Genomic DNA, 24,500 nt, shown 5'->3' with positions numbered 1-24,500 from the left:
TCAGAGCTCTTAAGGTCTGCGTTGTCGTTAGGCTAAAATTTTAATCATTACATGTAGTCAAACATCATTTCATACATCGTCTTTAGATAAAATATTAATCAGAAGATAAAATAAACAGGACTAAATAATAATAATTCTAACTGAAGCAGGTAACAGTTTGTATTAATGCTGATCTCTTAGACTAGAGATGGACGATTTTTGAAAATAATCCAATTGCAATGTTTTTTCTCCCATTTAATATAATTATTTTTTTTAAAAAAAGAGACTAAAACTGTTAAAGTGAAATATGGTTGAGACTCATGGTTCTCATTTTATATCAACAACATTAAAGACAACAACAAAACACAAGTGCAGCGTCGTGCAACAGAAACAGACTTTCCAATTACTTTTTTTAAAACCAAAATAATTATTTAGTTAAAAGCTACGGTGTTCGCTAGTCACATGACCACCGTGTAATTATAAATTCAATCAGTGGTTCAGTCCTGTCTTAGTCTCTTGTCGATTCCTAGAAAGGATCTAAGACGGAGCAGCTTGATAATGTTGGTAGGCTAATGCTAACTGATCATGTATTTTAAATGTCCGATATTCAAATAATGTTCTAGTCAACTACCGTATTTTCCGCACTATAAGGCGCACCTAAAAACCTCCAATTTTCTCAAAAGCTGACAGTGCGCCTTATAATGCAGTGCGCCTTATATATGGACCAATATTGAGCCACAACAGGTCTCGCAACTACGGTAAGAAGCCGCCGACTTCATTTTCCCCCGTAGAAGAAGAAGAAGCGCGCGGTGCATGCTGGGATATTTGACTGGGCGAGGCGGGCCGTTTCATTTCCATTTGTGTGTTTGTGTAAAGGCCCCAAAATGGCGCCTATTAAGAGACACGCTTACGACGCAGAGTTTAAACTCAAGGCAGTAGAACACGGGAATAGAGCAGCAGCGAGAGAATTTAACATTAACGAATCAATGGTGCGGAAGTGGAGGAAGCAACTTAGTCAAAGAAAATATGAAAAAGGAAATTAATGTTAACCAATGTTAAATGTACGATTGTAAAAATATAATGTCAGCTACTCCCTGAATCTGCCAAAGTTAGTCTCTAGTAACAGCAGCAGTGTTTTAGTATTTTATTTTAGTTATTAGTATAAACTAAACTGCCCAAAATAAAACCACCAAGAAAAACAGGACAACAAATGTTTCTTTGTTCATTAAGTGAAATCTTTACTGTAGCAGCAAAGGCACAAAACATCATCCAGACGTAACATGGTGACTTATAGCAGCAGTCGAGGGTGAACCTCATTAAATACTGTTGTATGTGGAAACAGAGAAAAGGCCACAACCTCCATCACCACCAACCAACCAAACCAACCCCGCTCCCACTTTAGTATCATCATCATTTCAAAAAAGGTAAAATAAAACAGACCTGTTCTCTTTAAGCTCCTTCAGTCATTTGGAAAATATAACGTGGAGGAAAATGTATTTACAGATACATAAATCAGATACAACGCAACATAAATTAATTCCACTCCAATAAAAATAAACGCTCCCAAAACCAAATTAATTAATAGTCAAATAAAAGCCTTTTCCTTCTACCAACTAGGTGAAAAATTAAAACTCATGATTGCTTCAGTTGTTCAAAGGCAACATCGTCGTAGTACTTTGGGTTTTAGTGTCCGACGCTTGTTTTGTTGAGAGTCAGCAGTGAAACATTAGTTAAGTGTCACGAATGCAAAGTGCAAATTCAAGGATTACAGGTTTTGTTCAGCATCTGTAAACATTCCTCAAAAAAATAAAAATAAAATAAAAGTCACAAAGCTCATTTCTGCAGCACGTCAACAATGGATAGTTTTTTTTTTTTTTTTTTTGCAGGTGTTTCTTCGTGGTACCTGAGAATAAACTGATATCTGATGTTCATTAGCTTGTGAAGTCTTATGCATCATGATTTATCTTTTCCTTCCAGGGAGTGTTCTTCACTGTAAAGCAGCACTTTTAAAACACTGACATGTACATTATGTTGTGGAGTTACCAGAAGTAAGCAGGGGTGCAACGAGTCACTATTTCTATTATTACCGTTAGCGTCACATTCACAACGTTCACAGCGTCCACGCGTGAAGGAAACTCTCTGGGAGGCAGGAAAGATGCCACCAGGTTGAACCCAAACATGGTCAGTTTACGACAAATAATAATCTTAAAAATAACTGATACGGGCTCCAACCAGTGTTTACTGGAGTATTTGATAAATTCATACCCAGCACTGAGGTTCCTCCAGCTTCTTATTTACTCGTCCAAACCTGGAGCTGCAGCCACTCGGTGCTTCCTCCTCCCGCTAGTAAACATCTGATGCACGTGGAGGGAGATTCAGAATTGTCTGTACCAGTCGGGGTATAACAGCCTCTAGGGGGCGCCGCTAGAATCCATCGTCGTATTCTCCATCACAGCCGTAATCTGGAGGGTGAGACGAATAAAGATGAATTAGAAGATAAATGGTTATCATTGATTCATTTGGATCTCCATTAGCTTTGGCTAAGGCTAACGCTACACACCCAACACAGTTATCTTCACACTGCTCAGTTACACAAAATGTACCACATGACAACTAAAAACATCTCACAAAACAAAAAAGAAAGACATATGGGGCTAGTTCCAGTTAGCTCTCAGCATAATTAATTCAAATTAAAATGATTAAAAACGCTCCACAGGTGTTTAGAGAAACACTGGAAATAAGGATTTTATACTTTTAAATCATCTAAATCAGACTTTTTTATTAGTTTTATTTGTGAAAATGTTTTTTTTTCCTCCCCACCTACAATTCATTTTTATCTCTTCATTGGCAACGATTTTCATTAATTTTGTTCCCTGTGTTTAAATTTTCCAAAAACTAAACAAAGATGATTTAATATCCAGTGGTTGTGAATTATTATCATAATAATAATAAACTATAGTTATTATTTCTGCAGTTGTGATCAGATGTTAAACGTCCTGGAGTTGGTCTCCTGCAGTTTCCTAAAGTCTGTCCCTGTCTTCTCCTGGAGTCGACTGGATTCAGCCCAATAAATGTTTAAGTCAAAGTTAATGTGGAGACGAGAGCTCGTACCTTGTGTTCTCTTCTGGAGAAGATTTGTCTCCAGGAAACTTTTCTCTTCTTTTAAACGTTCAGTGTTTGTTGCTGTTTGGCTGCAGCTTTTAATCTGAGTGGACTCTGTTTAGTCATTTACTAACATCTAACCAATCATCCACATTACGCTAGTTGCTAGCTACTGACATTCATCAGATTTGACGACTAAAACAAAATAAATAAAACCGGTTAATATTAGATTTCTCCTTCCACAGTTATCAATGAAGAAATTAGATTGAAAGGCTCTAGACATGAAGTTCTCTGAGGATTGACTCACCTTTTCGGAATCAGCCTCTAGTGGACATTTGAGGAACTGCAGTTTTTGCTACTTCGGGTTTTAAATTTCAAAGCAGGGCTCGTGTTTTTTAACGCTTGACTCACAGCAGACATGTTTAGACACAGGATTCTGGGGATTTTTCCAGCTTTGACGTTAACAAACCTCCATTAAAACAGAAGAAGTTTTGACGTTTATGTCAGAACTAAAACTTGAACTTAACACGACGCATTCCCGGAGAATAAAAACATGCTCAGCTTCCACAGATTTAAACAGAGGGTCAAAAACACTGAAACTCTCTGAGGACGAACACTGTGGACTGTCCATCGACTGAAGGACTCAGAAGACGTCCGTCCTGTTTCAGAGGACGAGCCCTGAGCCAGACCTTGACCCCGTCACCTTCCTACGAACAAAGAGCTCCCTACAGGAGTCAATTAAGCAGCTCAGGACTTTTTATTGCGGCCGAGTCGAGGACCTGAGAGTTTAACAGTCGGAGACATAAAGTGAAGAAATATAATCTTAGCGAGGACTCATTAAAAACAGACCAGGGGTCCGAGCCCCGACCCAGAGACCCGGCGTCATTAAAAAGTAGTCTGACTGAGAAGTGACAAATCAGTCTGTCGCCATTAACCTCAACTAAGATGTGGAAATGAAGCAGCCGACAGAATCTGCGCTGGTTTGAGGCTCTTATCAACGCGAACTCACTTCAGATGAACCCGGTCGACCTCATTCTGTCCTGAGCCACAAACAAACTGAACGATTAGTTCATCATTTATTTGTTAATCAGCAGATTGTGATGAGGTTCAACAGGGTCATTTGGTTTTGGGTATTTATAAGTTTGCTGGCAAAACAAAACTATTTATTTATTTTCAGTAATTTTGTGCAAGTTTATGACTTAAACAAAAAGAACCAATCAAGCGCCTCTAATGAGAGTAATTAGTTTGAAGCCTTAATTGACACCGACGTTCAGAAACAAGTTGAGAGAATCTGACTCAAGACGACGCAATCAGACAAATATGTACTTTTTAAAAAATGTCCACACGAACCAAAACAATCTTTTTTCTCTGGTTTTGTTTCTAGAATTTATCTGTAAAGGTCGATCCAGAGTAAAACCGCATCTAGTTGTAGGAAAGCTATAGTACATATCCAGGCCTATGTGTGGCGGTGTTTCTGCTACAGCCAAAAAAAAAAAAGAATAAGAAGAAGAGGCGGAGCATGTGCATCAACCCTGCACATCGTATACAAACATACAGTCTTTAATACTTTTTAGTTCATTGTAGTGGTGAAGCATCAGTATATATCGGACCAAGCCTCTACTCAAACCATTATGACTAGAGGGTCGAGGGGTGATGACATCATCAGACGTCCACACGAAGGCAAAAAAAAAAAATAAAAAAGAAACTGCACAGGCTCCATATTTCACTGGGACCTGGATTCATAAATGTTCCCAGACTCGTCATGATGGTCAAGACTTATGAGGTTTCAGCCAAAACGTGGCCGTAGTTATTTATTTTCCATTCTGGCATAAACCAAAACCAGGTCCCTGTGGTGTCAAAACTACTTCTTCTCTTCTAATGGTGGTTAAATTAAATTAAATTAAAGCCAAAAAGTCCCAGAAGAAGAAGACAAAAACCAACATCCTGTGACTAAACATGTCTGGTGTGTGAACTGAGCTGAAACAACAGCAACAAACAGTGAACGTTTAAACGAAGAGAAGTTTCCTGGAGACTAATCGTCCAGAGAAGGTTAGGAAAGAAGTTACAGGAGAACAACTCAGGGACATTTAAGATTAAATCAGAGGCAAAATGCTAAAGCTAAAGGGAGGCCAGGATTATTATCGCAGAGAATATTAAAGTTAAATTTAGTCAAATGCTGAAGTTTCGACTATAAAACAGTTAATGTCCTGTGAGCTTTTGACCCATTTTCCAGAATAACTGCAGCTCAATATCAGGCAGTTTAACCCTTTATCATTCCTGGGACTTCTGCATCTTTTTGAACCAATCAGAGCTCTGGACATGAGTTTTGTTGCATGAAGTCATTTTCTTCTGGTTTCATTGATAAAAGTCATTATAGGATTCACGTGTTTTCAGATGAACCCAACAACTTGTTATTTTTTAACTGTGTTCCTACTTTGATTCCTTCAGAACTAAACCACTTAGAAAGATTCTGACTTTTGTGATAGAAACTTCAGAGTCTCGTCTTTAAAAAGAGACAAAGACCATGAATGAGCTCCAACACGTTCATGAACAGGATTCAATTTACTTTGGCTATGGCTATGCTAGGAGTTATTTCGCAAAAAAGTCTGGAATGATAAGAGGTTAATAATCTTCGGGGAGAGGCACAAGTTAAATTACCATAATGACACCATATATCTATCTGGTGGGATCTATCTATATATCTTTCAGAGATTTTTCTGATTGCACCAGCTCTGATGTAGTTATGATAATAAAAAATGCACCAACGTCCCACCAGCAACATGTAGGATAAATAAATAATGTTAAAACTGACCGTTGGCGCCCATCAGCTCCATGGCGCTGACACAAGCCTCTTCCTCCTCGTCCTCCTCCTCGTCGGCGGCCGGATCGTCGTAGACCACCGGGCCGCTCTCCACCACCACCGCCACCGCTCCACTGGCGGAGGGGGGGCCCACGGGCACCGGCAGGGGGTTGGCGCTGGCGACCTGGCAAACAGGAAATATTTTCGTTCACGAGTTTACGTGCGGAGTCGTATTTTTTAATATTTTCCTCTGCAGGACACAGGTCACCCCCCTCCCTCCATCCTCCCTCCCCCCCCCAGGGGAAATCTAAACCAGCTCTGATCTCATATGCCCCCACTACCTTTAAAATGAAAGAATAATAATAACATAGCGTAGAGTCGCTGTAGGTCAGCGGAGGACGACGTGTTTAACCTGCCGCAGCGTTTCTATGTGACAATATGAGCTTTTTAATATCGTCTGTATCAAACAAAAGAGTCAGAAATTAATCAGAGCCTCGGGGTAAATACACCCTTCAACACTGCTCCTTCTTTTTTTGCATTTCATCCAGTCACATTGTCTCGGTTCAGCTGTCGAAAGTTTGCACCATGAATTCCCCTCGAGGGCAACTACAGGTGACTCTACGAGCAGCCGAGTCGTTTCCAGGTGCATGCTGGGAGTTGTTTTTGATCCAGAATCAGAAACAGGAGGGAAAGTTGGCAGCGAGAGAGAGAGGGAGGGAGGGTAAACAAGTAGCGCAATAAAAATAGACTCTGCCGCAGAGGTTGGAGTCAAATGAATGTCAGAGTTGAACTGTGAGAATTTCTTATCAGTATTTTCCCTCAAAAAAAAGAAAGAACAAAATGACCAAAAGTAAAGAATCTGCCACGTAAACAGGCATCGATTGAGCTGTAGTATTATTGTAGCTGCTCCCGTATCACAGGAAGTTTAGTTTGGATGATTCACGACTCTATCGACCCATCACACACAATTTAGCCTCTAAATTTATTCGAATCACAAAGCGATTATTGCACCTAAAAACGACGTGATTTATTCTAACTGCTGCATAAAGTTACGTTAAGTCTTTTCTTCAGTTGTTTGTTGATTATAATCTATAGGTCCTCAGCTTTCAGGGGGCAAATAATGTGCATTATTAGCATGAACTAGCATGGTCGCTAGCTCTTTCCACATGTCAGGTGTTTAAAAATCTCACCAATCCCCTTTGTCTTTACAAAAAGAATCAAACACCATTGTTGAAAGTTTAAAGACAAAATTGCTTTAGATGTTTTAGAGTTGAAGGGACCATAAAGGTTCACGAGAGAGTTGTTGAGATTAAAATGGGAAAAAAAAAACAACCTTTGGAGACGGGAACCTGAACTAATCTGAACTTGGAGGCAACTAGCAAACGTTTCCCTGAAGGAAACATCGTCCACAACTAACAACAAATCCTTCATGCAGCATCAGACCGGTTTCCTCAGAATATAAGTCTGGTAAAAACTCCACTGTGCACATCTGGATAAATCCAACCAGAGCAACGAAGCATTCAGGACAAATAGCTTTAATTTCTGTTAACGTTGCTCTTTCAATGGCACCATTGAGTCATCTTCATATTTATCTACTCACGACCAAGTCACTGTTGCCCAACTGTACCAATCTTTTGATTCTAGAGAATCTCTAGACCGACTATGAGTCCAGTTCAGTCTGGAGCAGTATTTTTATGTCTGACTTGTTTCACTCTGAAACATTTGGAATCAAACAACAGGATCATGAAACACTAGAGACTAAATATCAGCTACAACCTTTGAGGTGAAAGGTTGAACTGATCATCCTGGGTTTTAATTAAGCTTCTTCCTGCTCATGCGTAGGTCACAGTGTCGTCAGCAAACCCTGAAATGTCATTAGCGTCCATCTAAACCCTAATAATTCAACTTCTACTGATTTATAATGGAGGTTAAACCTGGATCCAGCTGTCAGTTTTTTCTCTCCACTGTAGCTGGAGAACAAGGTAAAACCACTGTATCAGTACAACAAAGGGAATTTATTTCCTTGGTGATGAAACGTACAGATACCAAACAATGTGTTTCACCGGGGAGGATTTATCTACAACGAGGCACCTCACTTTGTTTTTGTCTTTGCTCTTTTTTAAGCTTTGGAATAAAAAGAGGGAAACCCACAGCGACTAAAAGGAAACCGTTCGTCCAGGGCTAATTATAAAGCTGGAGGAGAAGCAGGTGGAGGGTCCACAGCGTGACACCGAGATATTTCTGTTCTGTTACAGTCCCTGCTGGGGCCTTTCGTTCTTGCCTTCCTCCTCCAATTTGTGTTTCTTTTCCTCCTCCATCCCTCCTTCCTCTCCTTCCACCTTTATGCCTTTCATGTTTCTGCTGTTTTACTCCTTCACCCGATAAAATATCTTCCTCTCCTCTTAACTCCTTGTGTCACGATGCAAGAAAATAAAATAAAATGAAAACGTCCTAAACACGACGCTCTGGGCTTTAAATAGGTCGGATCTATAAACTAGCACTACGTCTGTCTTTGAAGGTTCTCAGTCATCAAGGTCATAAAAGTAGAAAATTACAAAAAAAAAACAGAAACGGGAACTAAGAGTTCCTTGAAGATGTTTGATTCAGGTCTTCAGTTCTTAAAGACGAGCGTGGGGGTTCAGGAGGTAAGAAAACAGATCAAAAACACAGAAAACATGTGGATATTTGAACTGGTCTGTTCTTATAAACATAGACTGTATATAAATATGTACAACACGTCTCCGCTCCACTGTCACTGGCCAAACCGACGCCATCTTGCCAGGGTTATGGGCGGCGCCAGAGTCTGATCAGTACGACCTGAGGGCGGAGCCATGGTATCGAAGCCCCGCCCACACTTTCTCCAGACTCACTCACGTTATTGTTATTGTTATTGTAATTAATTAATTGCTCTACCTCCACCAATTACAACCAAATGTTGGATTATATGCTGGACTTATTTTTAACAATTGCTTTACGTAGCGGTTGACATGGCAACTGGTGATCAACATTATGTCACATCCTGTTTCTATAGCGTCAAATAACTAAAACGAAACTAAAACAAAAATAAAATTACTCTTGAACACGCAACGTTATATTAACTACCTAAAATAACAGAAACCATTCTTGAAACAAATTTATTTTAACTGTTTTAGTCCCGCCCACTAACAGAGGGGGTGGAGCTTATGATATATACTGCAGTCAGTCACCAGGGGGAGCTCTACTAGCTTTGGCTTCACTTTTGAGGAATAGTTCTGCCCTCCATCTTTACACAGTCTATTTTTAAAAAGCACTAAAAAAAGATCTCCCAGAACGGACAAAGAGGAAGAACCTGTTCAGACTTCGTATTAACATCTGTCCCGGTCCATCTTTAAGCTCCTGGTCGTAATTAAAACGCGTCCCCAGGCGGCACCTGAGCTCTGATCTCAGCTGGTCTCTGGTTTACAGAGTGAACGATGAGGTCGGTGTGTTTCTACAGGACGAGGCTGCGAACGCTGCACTTTGTCCAGTTTACTGCTGGGCCGACAGCTTCTGCACTTCAAACGGATTCCCTCTCCACGACTATCGCTCGCCTCAGCAGACTTATCGCTGCAACGTCGGAGCAACCGTCTGCGGTTCAAAGCCCTTCCTCCCCGTGACCCCGTCGCCCCCTTTCAGATTTCTAAGCCTCTTTGAAAATCCCCCACGTCTCCGAACCTGAGTCTCTCACACTAAACGTGGCCACAAACACAACATCTCCGTCGAGTGAAAAACTGATGGTTTCCTCCCTCGGCTTGTTTGACAAATGTTAGAACTAATTGCTCGAGTTGCAGGAGGAAGATTTTTCTTTTTTTTTTTTGTCTTGAGCAATGAACAGAAGCTCTGACTCTGTGAGGAAACGACAACATTACATAACACGAGCTGTGAGCGGCCAGAACCAATGGCTGTGCCCGTCCGCTTCCAGTTCCCAGGGGCTGGTGGGGTGATGGGGGTGATGGGGGTGGCGAGGTTGCTAAGTAACAAGCCTTGTTTACCCGGCCCCTTGTGGCCATGTTTTCTTCCTGGTCGACAGAGTCTGACATGATGAAGAGAGAGAGACAAAGACCAATGGAGGGATGAGGAGACGTTAGGGGAAAGATTCTAGTTTCCAGTTTGAAACTTTAACTCATCCTGTCCTGTTCTCCTGTTCCATCTTTGGGGGGAAAGGAAAGCGAGCAAATTCAGAAACCTGAAGAATAATTTAATCTATTTTCATTAAATCCAACACCAGAGAAGAAGACTTCCCAGCGGCCTCATTTAAAAGTTTTATTTAATGACGACACACATCATGGAGACTGGGGGTTTACTTTTTGCCATCCTGTATCTTTTGGAAGCTGCACAAAAAATGGTGCAACAGTGGAAATTTAGTTTTTTTCTCCCGCACTTCTCCAGAGACTGAGTAACTTTTAAAGACTGTCTCCTTTGTTTGCAGACCACACTTGGTCTAAAAACGATGTTGTAACGTTGACTCTCAGATATTCATCAGCACAAAGGTTATTAGAGCAAAAGCGTAAACTCCCAGAGCCAAAGACCATTTTCATTCGTATCACCAGCAGCTTGGTGTGTCAGAAGAAGTAGATCTAGGCCCGTCCATACTCTAACACTGTGTTCATGTTCGAGATACGAGGTTACCAAGGAAACGAGGCTGGAACGCCTCCTAGAGAATAAACTGTCGTCTACAAAGAGACGGACAAAGCTTTAGCTGTTAAAAGTCACTCAATCTACTCCACCTGGACAACAAACACCAAACTAGAAGCTCAAAGTGGTTCTCACATATTTCGTACGGCCGAGTCTCAACACCGATATATTCATTAGAGACATTTCTATTTTCTAATGTCATTGATTCTAGTTTTACACGTCTTCCAATCGTCTGCCTGTCCTGACTGACCTCGTTGCGTGATCTCGCCAAACAGCAGCTAATCAGATCTTCATAATCAAGATCCACTTAAATCAGGCAAAAGTGGGCGTGGCTTAGATGGAGCTACGTTCAAGGAATTCGGAAATGTAAAATACTTGACCAACCGCTCAGGACCTATTTAACTAAATCTGTTCATGATAAGTGTTTGGCCTGGATCGTAAAAACTATTGATCCTAAAAAAGTCAACTTCTGTACCTAGCTCCACCTTTGATGTCATCGTAATAAAACAATAGAAGAAGAAGAAGAAGAATGACTTTTGGTGCTTGAGTCTCCAAAAAAAGTGACAGTGATTCCAACCTTTAAGACTCTTCCGACGCCGCTCGTGGTCGACATAAAGTCCAATTTAAAACCAAATTGAGACTCAAACCAGGAGAATCTGTTCTATTTCTGACTGAAGTCGCCTGGAAAGCTGCAAAGCTATAAATGTTGAGAATGAGGACATCTGGAAATTAACCGTCCAACGCCAACAAGTCTAACTGGGTCCAGTAAAGCAGAGGGAGAGGACACACAGTGAAGTCATCTAAAAGTCGTGACTGCAGGACGAGAACACAAAAAGACCTCTAAACCTGCAGCTGAAGACATTTTAACGTCAGAGTTTAAGGCCGTATTTATTTTAAGACCCTGTCAGAGGTTTATTTATTTATTTTTTTTTATTTTATTTCAGGAGCAGTGAACGGCCTGCAGCAAGAAAACTGAGCGAAGGAGGAGTAATAATACGGGAAGGGCAAACAAAGACAGAGGGAGGTTCAGCCTGAGAGGAGATTTATTTCTCCCCCGTCCACTCTGCAGGAGATCAGAGCAATCAGCTCCGTTACCGTTTATTTTCTAAAACCAACGAGGAAAGTGTCCTACATTCAAGAAGCAAATGTATCTGAATCCTGATTTATCGACCTTCTGTTGGATCAGAACCAGGAACGTGGACGTGATCCAGATTCAGGAACAAGACGGAAAAACTCTCACTCAGATAAGAACTGAACCCTGGAAGGAAGGAAGGAAGGAAGGAAGGAAGGAAGGAAGGAAGGACATGAGGATAGAAACTGACCTGCTCCACAGCCACCTTCTTGTTGGGTTGTCCTGTGATGAACGGCTGCAACCTGCAACACAAACAACAACAACAACACACAATGAGCACAAAACAGAACATTTAACCGCTGGTTATTGTGTCACATTCCAGTAGAAGGTTTAGTTAAAGAAGGTTTAAACCAATGAGTGGTCGTCTTTGAACGTGTTGTTCCTCCTGCTGCCTGTAGGGGGTGCAGAGGAGCACGAACGAAACTCAACTAAACGCAACAAGAAAAGATCAAACTAAAACCAAACCAACCAATGCACAACAGCTCAACTGCAACCAGCAGTCTTCACCCAACAAGAAGAAATAAAAAGAACCTTTATGTTAAACAGTGGCCGGTCTTTATGACCTGGAAGTTAAAGGACTGTAGAGAATGAGGCCGGACGACGATGACCTGAAACCAGAATGAAACGAGCAGATTTTATGGACCTCTCAGTCTGAAAGTGAGAGAATTCACTTCCAGACATTAGAGGAGGACAATAAAACCTTTCTCTCCGAGGCCCGTTCAGATTATGTTTCACCTCAGCAGCGAGGACGTCGTCCGTCTGCCAGGTTACGCTCAGCCACCGTTTCTACTTTATACTCTTTCATTTCCTTGTTTTTGAGTTTGCTGCCTGAAGCTCGACACAAAGACTTGAAGGGGATTACTTTGATCTACACAAACACACGATTCTAAGAAAACTGATTCAGCATTAAAATCTTAGAGGAATAAATGTTATGCAATGACATTTTTATGGAATGGAAATCCCAAACAGGCTTTGAAAGGACTTTTACAGGCCAGTGGTCGTGATATTAATGATAAACTGTGCACTGATCAACACAGATGCTCCAAAAGTGAGTCAATCCCCATCGACCTCTATGTTAGCTGCAGAAAATAAACACGTTTAACGTGGTACAAAGAACAGCTTCGGTTCCTAAAGCTAATTTTTTCTATTCATGGCGACTGTGCACGTCACAGTTTTATTTTTTTTTACCAGTCGGGTAAATTTTTGTTTCTACTTCCTGTTTCACTTTCAACAACAGCGACTGAAACTTTTGCAGAAATTTCGCCAACGTTGAGTCATACAAATGTCTGTACAGTTGAACCTCCTCAGTTAACCTTACTGATTCTTTATTGATACAAAACAATCAATTCTATACTTCTAATACTATAATAATAAAAAAGAAACACGCTACTACCAAGCGACCATTCACAGCTCTTACGCTATGGCTAAACACCGTATTAGTTAAAATTTGGTCGAGGAAAATTCGTTGCATTTTTGTCAACTTTGAATTATTACATTCAGTCAAACTGCAAATGACATTTCATACGTTGTCTTACATGAAATATTAATCAGAATTATTTTCAACTCTGATCTCTTAGACACTAGTTGAATGAACACTAGTTGGCGCTGTGTCTTTTTTGCAAGTCGTGTTAATATTTGTTACCACTTCCTGCTTCAACAATGACAAATGAAACTCACCAAAATTTCACAGAAGACAAGTCGTACAAATGTTTGTATCTCAGAGCCTCCTCCATTAACCTCCCCTCATTATATTCCATATTTATTCATCCAAAACAAACAATTAGTAAAAATTGTGGAAAAAGAAAAGCAGATGGAAATAGTAAATCACAGCTCGCCGCCATTTCTGTGGAGGTGAACGTCTAAGCTGTTGGTGTAGCATCGATATTTATGGTAAAATCAGACAAGATGGCAACGAGTGGAGACGCAACACTGAGCTTCAAAACCTCCAGGAAACACGTTAGCATAAAAAAACAAACCCTATTTAGGACGTAGCCAAACTAACCTGAACGCTGCTGATGAACATGTTGGAGCTCATTCATGGTCTTTGTCTCTTTTTAAAGACAAGACTCTGAAGTTTCTATCACAAAAGTCAGAATCTCTCTAAGTGGTTTAGTTCTGGAGGAATCAAAGCTGGAACACAGTTAAAAAAAAACATGATTTTTGTTTCACCTGAATGTTTTGTTTTGAAAAAATGTGTTTATTGAATCATATAATGACTTTTATCAATGAAATGAAACATGTTGCATCATGCAGCATCAGCAGCTCTGATGAAGCTGCTGTTGTCCCATAAACCACCAGAGGAACTTATGATAAAGGCTAAACACCTTTTAAAGAAATAGGATATAATAGACTTATTTTACATGAGACACGATATTATTACTTAATAATTCTTTTGAACTTTAAATGTATAAAATATAATAATAATAATGATGTATAATATATTCATTACAGTGTTCACCTCGGGATTTAAATGTTGACACAATAGAGGGTTGAGGGTTTTAATTAGATCACTGCATCTGGTCTTTGGATCTTTCTTGGCTTGAGGCGACCGGCTCATAATACGAACCGTCAGGGTGCAGAGGACGGGAGGGGGGGGGGAGGACGGAGGGAGGAGGGGGGAGGAAAATAAATGGTGTGAACGAGAAGCTGTGAGTGACAGGCGTGGCCGTCTGTCTGCGTGTCGGCCATCTTTTCCTCGACAGAGATAATCAGCAGTGAACCCATCACCACCACTAATTCCTAAGAAGCCGTCCCACCAACCAACCCAGCGGCTGGAATTAGCATCGTTCCTGGTTCCCCCCCCCCCTCGTCCGTCCCTTGCTCCCCCCGTCCCTCCCATGCCCACCCGGGCCGACGCCGAGCGCTCCCCGGGGGCTTACAGTAAGTGCTCAACTCTCACTGATAACACAGAGAGCGTGAGTGAGCTTTTAATTAATCTGCTTTAACCAGGGGAAAGGAGAAGGGACGGGGGGGGGGGCTCATTAAAAAGGCTGGCGGATGCCCCCCCCCCCGCTGAGAGAGGACTATTCAGGGCTCGGTACATGTGCGAGACGAGGCCTGTTCCCCCCGAGTCCTGACCTGGACACTGAGGATGGAACGAGGGAGGAAGCTGCCGGGCAACGGGCAACAGGCAACGGGCAGCGACGGACGGAGGCAACAACACAACAACCAGGGAGCAAAGGATGAAAAAATATGGGGGGGAGGTTTAAAGGGGACAAAGGGGTGAGATGGCAAAGAATAATGCGATGGACTGAGGCACAGAGAGGGGAGGACCGAGTTATTATGGGTTATTCTGAGGTTGTTAGCTTGAATGCTAAGCTAGTGGTCGCTCCAGATTAAAACTATAGACGCGATAAATATGGAACAAATCCTCTAAAGTGAAACCAGATTAGCAGAACTGGTTTGAATCATTGACTTTAACAGCATCTAAACGGTAAAACCAAATAATAATAATAAATAAAAGGTGAAGAGATGTTGTGTGATTGACTGAAATAAGATGTAAATGCTCAGAAACCTGTCGTTGTGTTTCATTTAGTGTCAGGTAATATTAATTTATTCTAAACTATTTCAGTTCCAACAATAAATGAACGAATAAACAGAATATTTGTGATGACTCCTCGTCGTCCTTTTAACGCTACAGTATTTTATGGCTAACGTTACTTCTCAGTGAAGCTCTTAGCGTTAGCATCTTTTATTTAGCTACATTTATCAGAACTGAAGTTCTAATAAGTGATAAGTCTACTACAAAGCTGTGTCTTAAAGTCATACTTTAGTATAAACTGTTTCTCCACCTGTTTTCCTATAAACATATATTTTTTATTTTCTATAATTTGTCCTGAGTCAGATCCTTCCTCATCACTTCATCCACTTCCTGTCGTTTTTATTTCTTTGCTGCTCATTTCATGGATCTTATCGTCGCTGCGTCGTTATTGTTTTTCTCTCGTTAGCGTCGAAGGTGAAACTCCTCGTTTCTAATCCCGCTGCCATCTGCACCCGTTTGTTGTTGTTGTTTTTTTTATTTAATTTAATTATTATTATTTTTTTTAAATCGACCTCCACCTCCGCACCAACGTAATAATGGAATAATTTCACTGTTCGTACTTTAATCTAATCGAGGAGATAACGAGGAGGAAAGACGAGACGCGAGCGGAGATAATCCTCAAACCGGGGGCTCGAATGAAATTAGTTCTGTGCGACGAGCTCGGATGTAAATAAATAAATGATGATAATAATCTGAGCTCGCGCACAAAACACGCACACAAACGCACACAAACGCACAACCTCCTACAGCACAATTAATTCAGACATAATCACAACCCCCACATACCCCGAAACCCACTCATACTTTCCCAGACACACACATACAGACACACAATACAGCCTCACACACCACCTAACAAAGACTGTGTGTGTGTGTGTGTGTGTGTGTGTGTGTGTGTGTGTGTGTGAGAGACTTGTGTCCATTCAGGCTGCAGTGCATTGTGGGTCTGTGTGCAGCAGCTTGGCAGCAGGAGCTGCAGATTCAGCCAAAAAGACTGATTGTGTTTGGAGGTTGTTGTTGGTTTTTTCTCCACTGGTCAGTTTATCAAACACACACACACACACACACACACATAAACACACACACACACACACGTACACACACACACAAATAGAACCTGGTACTGTAGATTAACAGGAGGCAGAATTACATTGAGGTCATTTGTTGCACAAACACATGCAGAGTAAACAGAGAACGACCCTGATGAATGTTTATCTACACAAATAAAAGTATTCATTATTATCTTTATGTGTAAATGTTGTTCTCATTGTCTTTAGATTCGCTCACATTGATCCTCATTAAACATTAAAACCCTATTTGACTCTTTTTAAATTTATCTAATCACTTTATATTTGACACTATTTTCTGATACGGATTAAAATAATTCAACACTTAAATCTCAGTATTTATTGAAGATACTTAAAGTTCCTTCAGTTCAATGTTAATAGAAATCACCTGGTTTGGTTTTACAGGTTTATATGAGCGGAGACAAATAAGTGGAAAGCAGCGCTGGCTTGCTAGCAGTTAGCGTTAGCATTAGCATTAGCATCAGCTCTACACGACTGATGATCATTTTCCTTTAACTTTACTAAAAGCACTAACAACACACTATATAAAACACACTGTAATACACACTACAACACATAGTCTGACACACTATAACCGAACACACAATGACACACACTAACTCACACTCACACTATAACAAACAATAACTCACACTGTAACACACACTGTTACACACTATAACAAACAATAACTCACACTGTAACACACAGATCAAAGTTTCAGACTTTGTGGAGATTTTATAAAAATAAACTCCAGTTTGACGTGAGTTTCCTGCATCAGCCTGATGTCATAACAGGAAAGTGACATAAATAAAACTAAAGGAACCAGAACTAACTGTGAACTAACCTTTGATGTCTTCAACTTCATAATCAGGAAAAAACTCTTTTTGTGTTGTTTTTGAACGAGAATATGACAAAACATTTTACTGCAGCGTTTACGTCTTTGGAGGAAAAATATAAAAAACCAAAAAGACACTAATCACACATTAAAGTCTAAAATCAGGAAAAATGAAAGACGTTAAATATGAGGTTATCGGAAGTTATCAGAGTTGAATCAGTTGAGGGTTTTATTTGGGGTTTTATTGAAGGTTTTTTGAGAGTTTGTTGAGTTTGTTTGTTTGTCGCCTGCTTCGCTTAAGTAATTTAAACCTCAAGAAAACCAACGACTACTTAAAAAGTTAAACTCTAGATCTGTAACTGAGAAGAGCTGGGATTCATCTCATTCAACTCTACCTGAAATAAAATAAAATAAAATAAAACAATGAGAAAACCTCCATCATCACCATGGAAACCAGACGGGACTGTAAGGTAGAAGAATCATTAAAAGACCAAAACCCCTGGGACGAGATTAAAAATGATTCAGTTAAAGATAAAGAAAGTGGAAGAAGAGAGAAAGATGGAGAGACGGGATAGAGATAGAAATAAATAGGAAGACAGAGGGAGAGATGGAGGCTGGAGATAATTTCTCTGTCTAAAATCTTTAGTTTTCTTTGTTTTAGTGAATCAGCTGGAGTCAGATTGTCATAAAAACCTGAGAAGTATTAGTCTGATGAAGATGATGATGATGAATAAGATGATGAAGATGATGAAGAAGATGAAGAAGATGAAGATGATAAAGATGATAAAGATGATAAAGATGATGAAGATGATGAAGGCGGTGAAAGTGATGAAGGTGATGAAGATGATGAAGATGATGAAGATGAAGATGATGAAGATGGTGAAGATGGTGAAGATGATGAAGATGATGAAGAAGATGAAGATGAAGGTGATGAAGGATGAAGATGATGAAGATGTGGTATTTATCAGTCTTTATCTCCGTCTCTGAGGAGCGTTTGTTATTTTCAGGGCGACTATTAATCTGAGCTCAGTGTCACTTGTGGAGGTCAGAGGTCAAATGGCTGCCGACAGCACAGCCGGGGGGGGGGGGCTTTTTGGCGGCCCGCCGTCACCATGGCGACCGTTTACAGCAGCAGGGAGTGGCTCCTGACTCCCGGTCAGGCCTCGACATGTGATAAATAACTTCACCCCTTCAACCTTCTTCACCAAAACAATACGACCATATGCAGAAAGAAGAACGAGGAAGAAGAGGAGGTTAGGATCAGGATGAGAGGAAGAAGGAAGAGGAGGATAAAAGGGAAGAAGAAGAGGGAGGAGGAGGAGGGAGGTCACGGCTTCTTCTTTCTCCTTGGGCTTCGTTTCTTTTATTAAACTCTAAAATGCTGCGCTGACGTTTTTAAAATAAACTTAAACGTCAGCCTGTTTGCAGACGATGTCCTGGTTTCTAGGACACAATGATTCATTTAATATTTCCTCTATTCTGCTGCAGGCGGCGACATTAATTACTACATGTTTCTGTGTGTTAATATTTCCAGTCGTCTGTCCTATATTATAACATTTAAATCGATTAAATTATATTTTTAATTGGCTGATCCATCAGTCTGTAGTTTAAGGACCAGGTCACGTTTTTATTACTTATTAATAACATTACAAGAAAATATCTGAACTATCGCTGTTATTTTTTATTAAACTATCAGTCGACCATTTGAGGATCTTTGTTTTTTCTGTGAAACGTTTCCACCGAGATCAAACTTGCTTGAAAAATGAATTAATTACATATTTAAATAATTTAAAGTCGATGTGTAAAAGTCCTTAAATATTCATTAAAATAATTCCTGAGCGTCAAATCATTAAAAAAATCTAAAACTCTTAGATCCCTAAAGAGTTTGCTTATCGCTAAAAATCTTAATTTTTAGGGATGAAATGACAAAAAAATAAATAAATTGTGTTTTATTATTACACATACGTCATAAAATTCACCAAATATAAACAAGATTACGTTTTATGAGCATTAATCCTTAAAAATCTCCACCAGGATCAAACGTCTCCACTATTTTCATAACAACTTGCTCAAAAAATGAATTAATTATTTAAATAGTCTCTATTTAAGGCAACGATTTTCTCCTCGAAAGGATAAAAGATGAAAACAGTTAAAATGTTTGACAATAATCCAACGTTAAATTAATTCCTTTGCGCCCAAATCGCTCATAAATATATATTTTATATATTTAATTGTTTTAATCTGATTAAATTGTCTTTTACTAGAAATAAAAAGTCCTAAATTTATCCGAGGGAGTTTCCATATATCATAAAATTCACCAAATAGTAAAACAAGATTACGATTTATGAGCATTTAAATGAGTTTTTTGAGACCACAGTTTTCTCCACAATAGAATGAAAGTCAGTAAATATGTAATGAGAGATGAAAAAAAGATATGTTTGACAATAATTTATAAATAAAATTCTAAAATCGTGAATAAATCTAATACTAACAGATTTTATTGATATTTTTTTTTAGTTTTTACGGATTAAATGACAACGACAACACTACACATCACACTGCCATAAAAATATATAAACAAGATTACGTTTTATGATCATTAATCCTTAAAAATCTCCACCAGGATCAAACGTCTCCACTATTTTCATAACAACTTGCTTGAAAAATGAATTAATTTATATATATATATATATATATATATATATATATATATATATATATATATATATATATATATATATATATTTGTATTTAAATTTTTTTTTTCAATTTTTTGAATTTTTCTTATTATTTTTCATCTTTTCTTATTTTTTTCGTATTATTTATTTTTTTAGGGGACGTAACGATTGGTGGAGACAAAAAAAAAGGGGGGGAAACCACTTGTGCACTGTAGAAATGACACAAAGTTAATTTTTGAACCAAAGTGGAATAAAATTTAACGTTACGTCATGTTTCTACGTTAATCAAAAATGGCCAGAAATGTGAAAAATAAGCATCACTTCAGAACCAAAAACACGTTGAGTTAAAATCATTCTCAAAATCGCTAATAAATCTAATATTAATCAATTTTACAGATATTTTTAATTCTTACGGCTTAAATGGCGACAAACTCTCATGAAATTTTAGTTTTATTAGTTATAAAAAGAACCAGCTGACATATATGGTGAAATTCACCAGATATAAACAAGATCCTGTTTAATGAGCTTTAATCCTGAAACATGAGGTCGGATGTTTTTATTTCATCTGTAAATACATTTTTATTCGGTGTCGATCTAAAGCTTCTCCTGAGTTTCAGCGTCGCCTCGTTTCCCCTTTCACCTTTTAACCTGCAGCTTTCTGCAAACTCACTTTCCACCCTTTCAGCATCACCCCCCCCCACACATCCTCCTCCCCCTCCGTCCTCCCCCCCTCTCCCCCCCTCTCCTCACCTACTACCAGCTACTCCCTGTGTTGGACTATCAATCTCTGCTGAGCTTAGTGGCTCGTTCCTAATCAGCTTACTGCCAATGAGACTAAGCCTGAGCTGAAAAGGCGATTGAAGGGAAGGGGGGGGGGCTTTAGCCACTGGCTGACAACTGGCAATAGCTGGAGGGAGAAGAAGGGGGGAGGAGGAGAAGGGGGTGTTATTAAAAGTATAAAGAATAAAACAGAAAAATGAAACGAGTCTTTTAGGAGTGTGAATCTACACTGGGACTAAAGAGGACGTGTCTCAGTGGTGGAGTGTCTCTAAGAGGACGGGGGGGTTGGTTTGGTTGGATGGTTGGATTGGGGGGGGTGGAGTGGGGGGGTTTAGAGCCGCTAAGCCGAGCCGAGGCCCCGCGAGGCCGTGAACTACCACAATAGTCTCAACTCCTTTAGTGTCAACATTTTCAGTTGCTGCCTGGGCTGATTTTTTTTTCCCTTTTATTCTGAGGCTTAAGCCCCGGATAAAAAAAGAAGGAATACTGGGATGATTTCCAAATGGCCCAGTTATTTTATTTTTTTTTAAAGAGTTGGACGTCCTGTTAGTTACAGTGTGAAGAAGAGGGAGGGAGGGAGGGAGGGGGGGAGATGTTTGGATGGAAGAGGCTGCAGAGAGACATGTGGTTGCATGAGATTAGTAACGAGGAAACAATGATGCCACCAGATTCTGAGCTAATTAGATGTACCCCAATCAGCCAAAACATTATGACCACTGACAACGATAAGTTAATGACGTTTAAACCATCTTGTGACAATTAAATGCTCTTCTGTGAAACTTTTAAACCTGGTATTCATTCAGAAACATCACCAGATGTTGGACCATGTCCATTCTCTGATGACACCTACGCGACATTAGGAAGGTGGTCATAATGTTGTGGCTGATTGCTCTGGTTTACCTCCACGTTTGGTCTCCACCAGCTCATTTTAGTTTCTTTTAAAATGACCGTTAATTCCTGGAAAACTCAGCTTTTTAATCTAATCCTTGAATACGTGCAGCCGCCATCACATGGTGGTGGGAGGGGGGGGGGATCAGAGGCTTTTCAGGGAGGGGCTGCAAACCACACACAAATTATACGCCCCCCCCTCTTCCTCCCTCTTCCTCCCTTCCCAACACAGCTGCTGCGTTAACTAGGAAAACATCCTCTCTGGTCAGGAAGCTGTGATTCCGACCTCCTTCTCCACGGGACCACGTTCAACTTCTTTCCTGTTTCAGCTTTTCTGAAAAACACGTTTCCCTTTTCTCGTGACACCTGCTAAAAACAAATGGTATTTCCTTTTTTTCCTCCCTCCCTTCAAGAAGAAGTGTTGGAAACATCTGGCTCAAAAAAAACAAAAAAAAACACTGAGTTTTCCAGTTTTTCCTCCGAGTCTGTGGCTCTGATTTAGATTTCTGGAAAAACGACGCAGACTGAAATTATTCTGAGGAGGAAAAAAAAAATGCAGCGAGGAATTCTCTAAAAAGCTTTTCACAAAGGAGAAGAAAGAAAGAAAGAAAGAAAGAAAGAAAGAAAGGAAAAAGTTGTGAATTGGGCAGAAAAGCAGGAGTGAAGCAGAGAAAGCGACAAAAGAGGAGGAGGAGGAAAAAATATCACTGGAGGGCAATTATCTGGGCTATTTCTGGAAGACTGCTTTTTCCATCCTCCAGTGGGGATGGAGGGAACAGGGAGGGTCTGTTTGGCAGCCGGCGGCAGGAGGAGGAGGAGGAGGAGGAGGAGTGAACGAGTGCAATGGTACGTTTGAACCTACAGACTGGTCCAGTACAGTAAATACAGCAGCAGCTTCCTCAGGTTCCTGAAGTTTTTCCTCGTCTCCTGCTGGAGTCGACTGGATTCAGTCCAATAAATCGTCCTTTCAGTCAGAGTTAATGTGGAGACAGGAGTTCGTACCTCGTGTTCTCTGCTCCAGAAATGTTCTGGTTCTCCAACGCTGCCATAAACTCCCCAACTCTCTCTGGAAGATTCGTCTCCAGGAAACGTTTCTCTTTATTGTTTTTAACCTGAGTTGACTAAACGGATTCTCTTTATTTTACTGAAGGACGATCAACTACTACCACCTCATCAAACATCCACGTTAAAATAGGAAGTAGCTGCCGACATTAATCCGATTTGACGTTAGAAAAACCGTCACTTTAACGTGTAAATAAAACCATGTCAAATACTAAAAGTTGTTATTAATGAAGAATTTATCAGAAAAGACCAGAACCGTCTTTGTTCCAGGCTGTTAACATGTTTATTTGAGCTAATAACATCAAAGTCCTTCGAGGATCGACTCACTTTTTCGGAGTCAGCCTCTAGTGGACATTGGAGGAACTGCAGATTTTGCTGTTTCGGGTTTAATTTTTAAAGCAGGTCTTCTGTTTAGCGCTTGTAGACAATAATTATTAAATTAATTCATCAGACATGACACAGATTAACATCAATATGATTTGAAATTGTAATGTAATTACTTAATTGAATTTTCTTTTTGAGCTGCTATTGGATTAATCTACTACTCGTTTTGGCAAGTAGATTTAGTTTTACATAAAGAAATAAAATATGTCACTTAATTTAAGGACGTTTTAACATCTACGTAGAGTCACTCACTTTTCGGAGTCAGCATCTAGTGGACATTAGAGGAACTGCAGCCAGAGAGTCAATAATGATCAAGGTTCATTAAGGAAAGTTCCTACGGTTCAAATGCATCTAACAGACTGAAAATTTAAACGAAATAAAGCAGCAAGAGGTCACAAATATATATATTGTGTACATATAATTGGAGGCTGAGACATATTTAAGGCCTATAAAAACTTCAGATCACTCTAAATATAATAAATATAAAAGAAGATTTATCTGTCAGGTTGAGGAAACAAGAACAAAACCAACAAACTGTCCTAAAAATAAAAAACTCTGACCCTTGAAAACAACAACAACCAGTGAAGTGATGTGTCTTAACGGCTGCTTTAGTCTCGTCAGACTCTGCCATCGCGATCAAACTCATCTGAGACGTTGTTTTATAAAAGTACAAATGTGTCAGTGGAAAAAGAGAGAGATCAAGAGAAAAGATGAGACGCAAAAAAAATAAATTAAATAAAAAATGAGGAAAAACTGAGATGCGACAAAGACAAAGAACTCGTTAGTGAGACGGAGAAGTGATGAAGCAGAGACGCAGCAACAACAACAACAACGATGGGGCCTGAAGCTTCGGAAGTTTTTAACTATGAGACGATTAGAAAAGACGAGAGGACGAAGAAAACAATAAAAAAAAAGTTTAAGAAAGTTTAAGAAAGAATGAAAGTTTAAGAAAGAATGAAAGTTTAAGACAGAGGAACTAAAAGGAAAGATGTGGATGCAAATGGAAGGAAGAGGTGGACAGAGAGGGTTATCAGCCAAATCATTATGACCGCTGACCGGAGACGTTAATGACATTTAAACCATCTTGTGACAATTTAATGTTCTGTTTGGAAACTTTTGGACCTGGGATTCACTCAGAGCAAGATGGTGGTTGTATTGTGGTATTATTCGGTAATTTAATTGTTGTGTTGTGGTACTTTTGGGGGCCACTGCTTGTCCTCCAAGTGGTTGTTGTTGTTTTTTTGTCTTTGTGGTAGTTTTGCATCTACTTGGTGTATGTGTTGCACCACTTTGTGAGCGTTCTGCTGAGAAACGTTTGGACCTAGGATTCATTCTTCATTGGTGTGGATGTTACTTAGACATGTAGCCCCCACCCAGACCAGACCAGACAAGACCAGACCCTCCTACACCCCATAGCAATGACACTCCTCGATGGGAGCATCCATCCCCAGCAGGACGCAGCCACAAAATACTTCAAGAGCAACTTGAAAAACCATGAAGAACAGCACCAGGTGTTGACCTGACCTCTAAATTTACTAGATCCCAAACTGATCAAGTATCTGTGGGATGATCCACAGAGGCCCCTCCCCCCTCACT

The 24,500-nt window shown here is 39.9% G+C and overlaps 1 protein-coding gene across 1 annotated transcript in view; it reads right to left on the bottom strand.

The window, feature by feature from the left end:
- Window positions 1–1,192: 1,192 nt before the first annotated feature.
- The window catches only part of LOC125024081 (transcription factor IIIB 90 kDa subunit-like), an 86,961-nt gene continuing 63,653 nt past the window's right edge, over window positions 1,193–24,500 (bottom strand). The window contains exons 17-19 of the mRNA XM_047611750.1: window positions 11,857–11,908; window positions 5,894–6,065; window positions 1,193–2,441 (exon numbers count right to left, since the gene is read on the bottom strand). Coding sequence (XP_047467706.1) covers window positions 2,404–2,441; window positions 5,894–6,065; window positions 11,857–11,908 — 262 coding nt within the window. The 3' untranslated portion in view covers window positions 1,193–2,403. The remainder of the gene's footprint in view (window positions 2,442–5,893; window positions 6,066–11,856; window positions 11,909–24,500) is intronic.

This window comes from Mugil cephalus, chromosome 17 (assembly GCF_022458985.1).
Source record: "Mugil cephalus isolate CIBA_MC_2020 chromosome 17, CIBA_Mcephalus_1.1, whole genome shotgun sequence".
Classification (NCBI taxonomy): Eukaryota; Metazoa; Chordata; class Actinopteri; order Mugiliformes; family Mugilidae; genus Mugil; species Mugil cephalus.
This window is presented reverse-complemented; position numbering and strand designations above follow the sequence as displayed.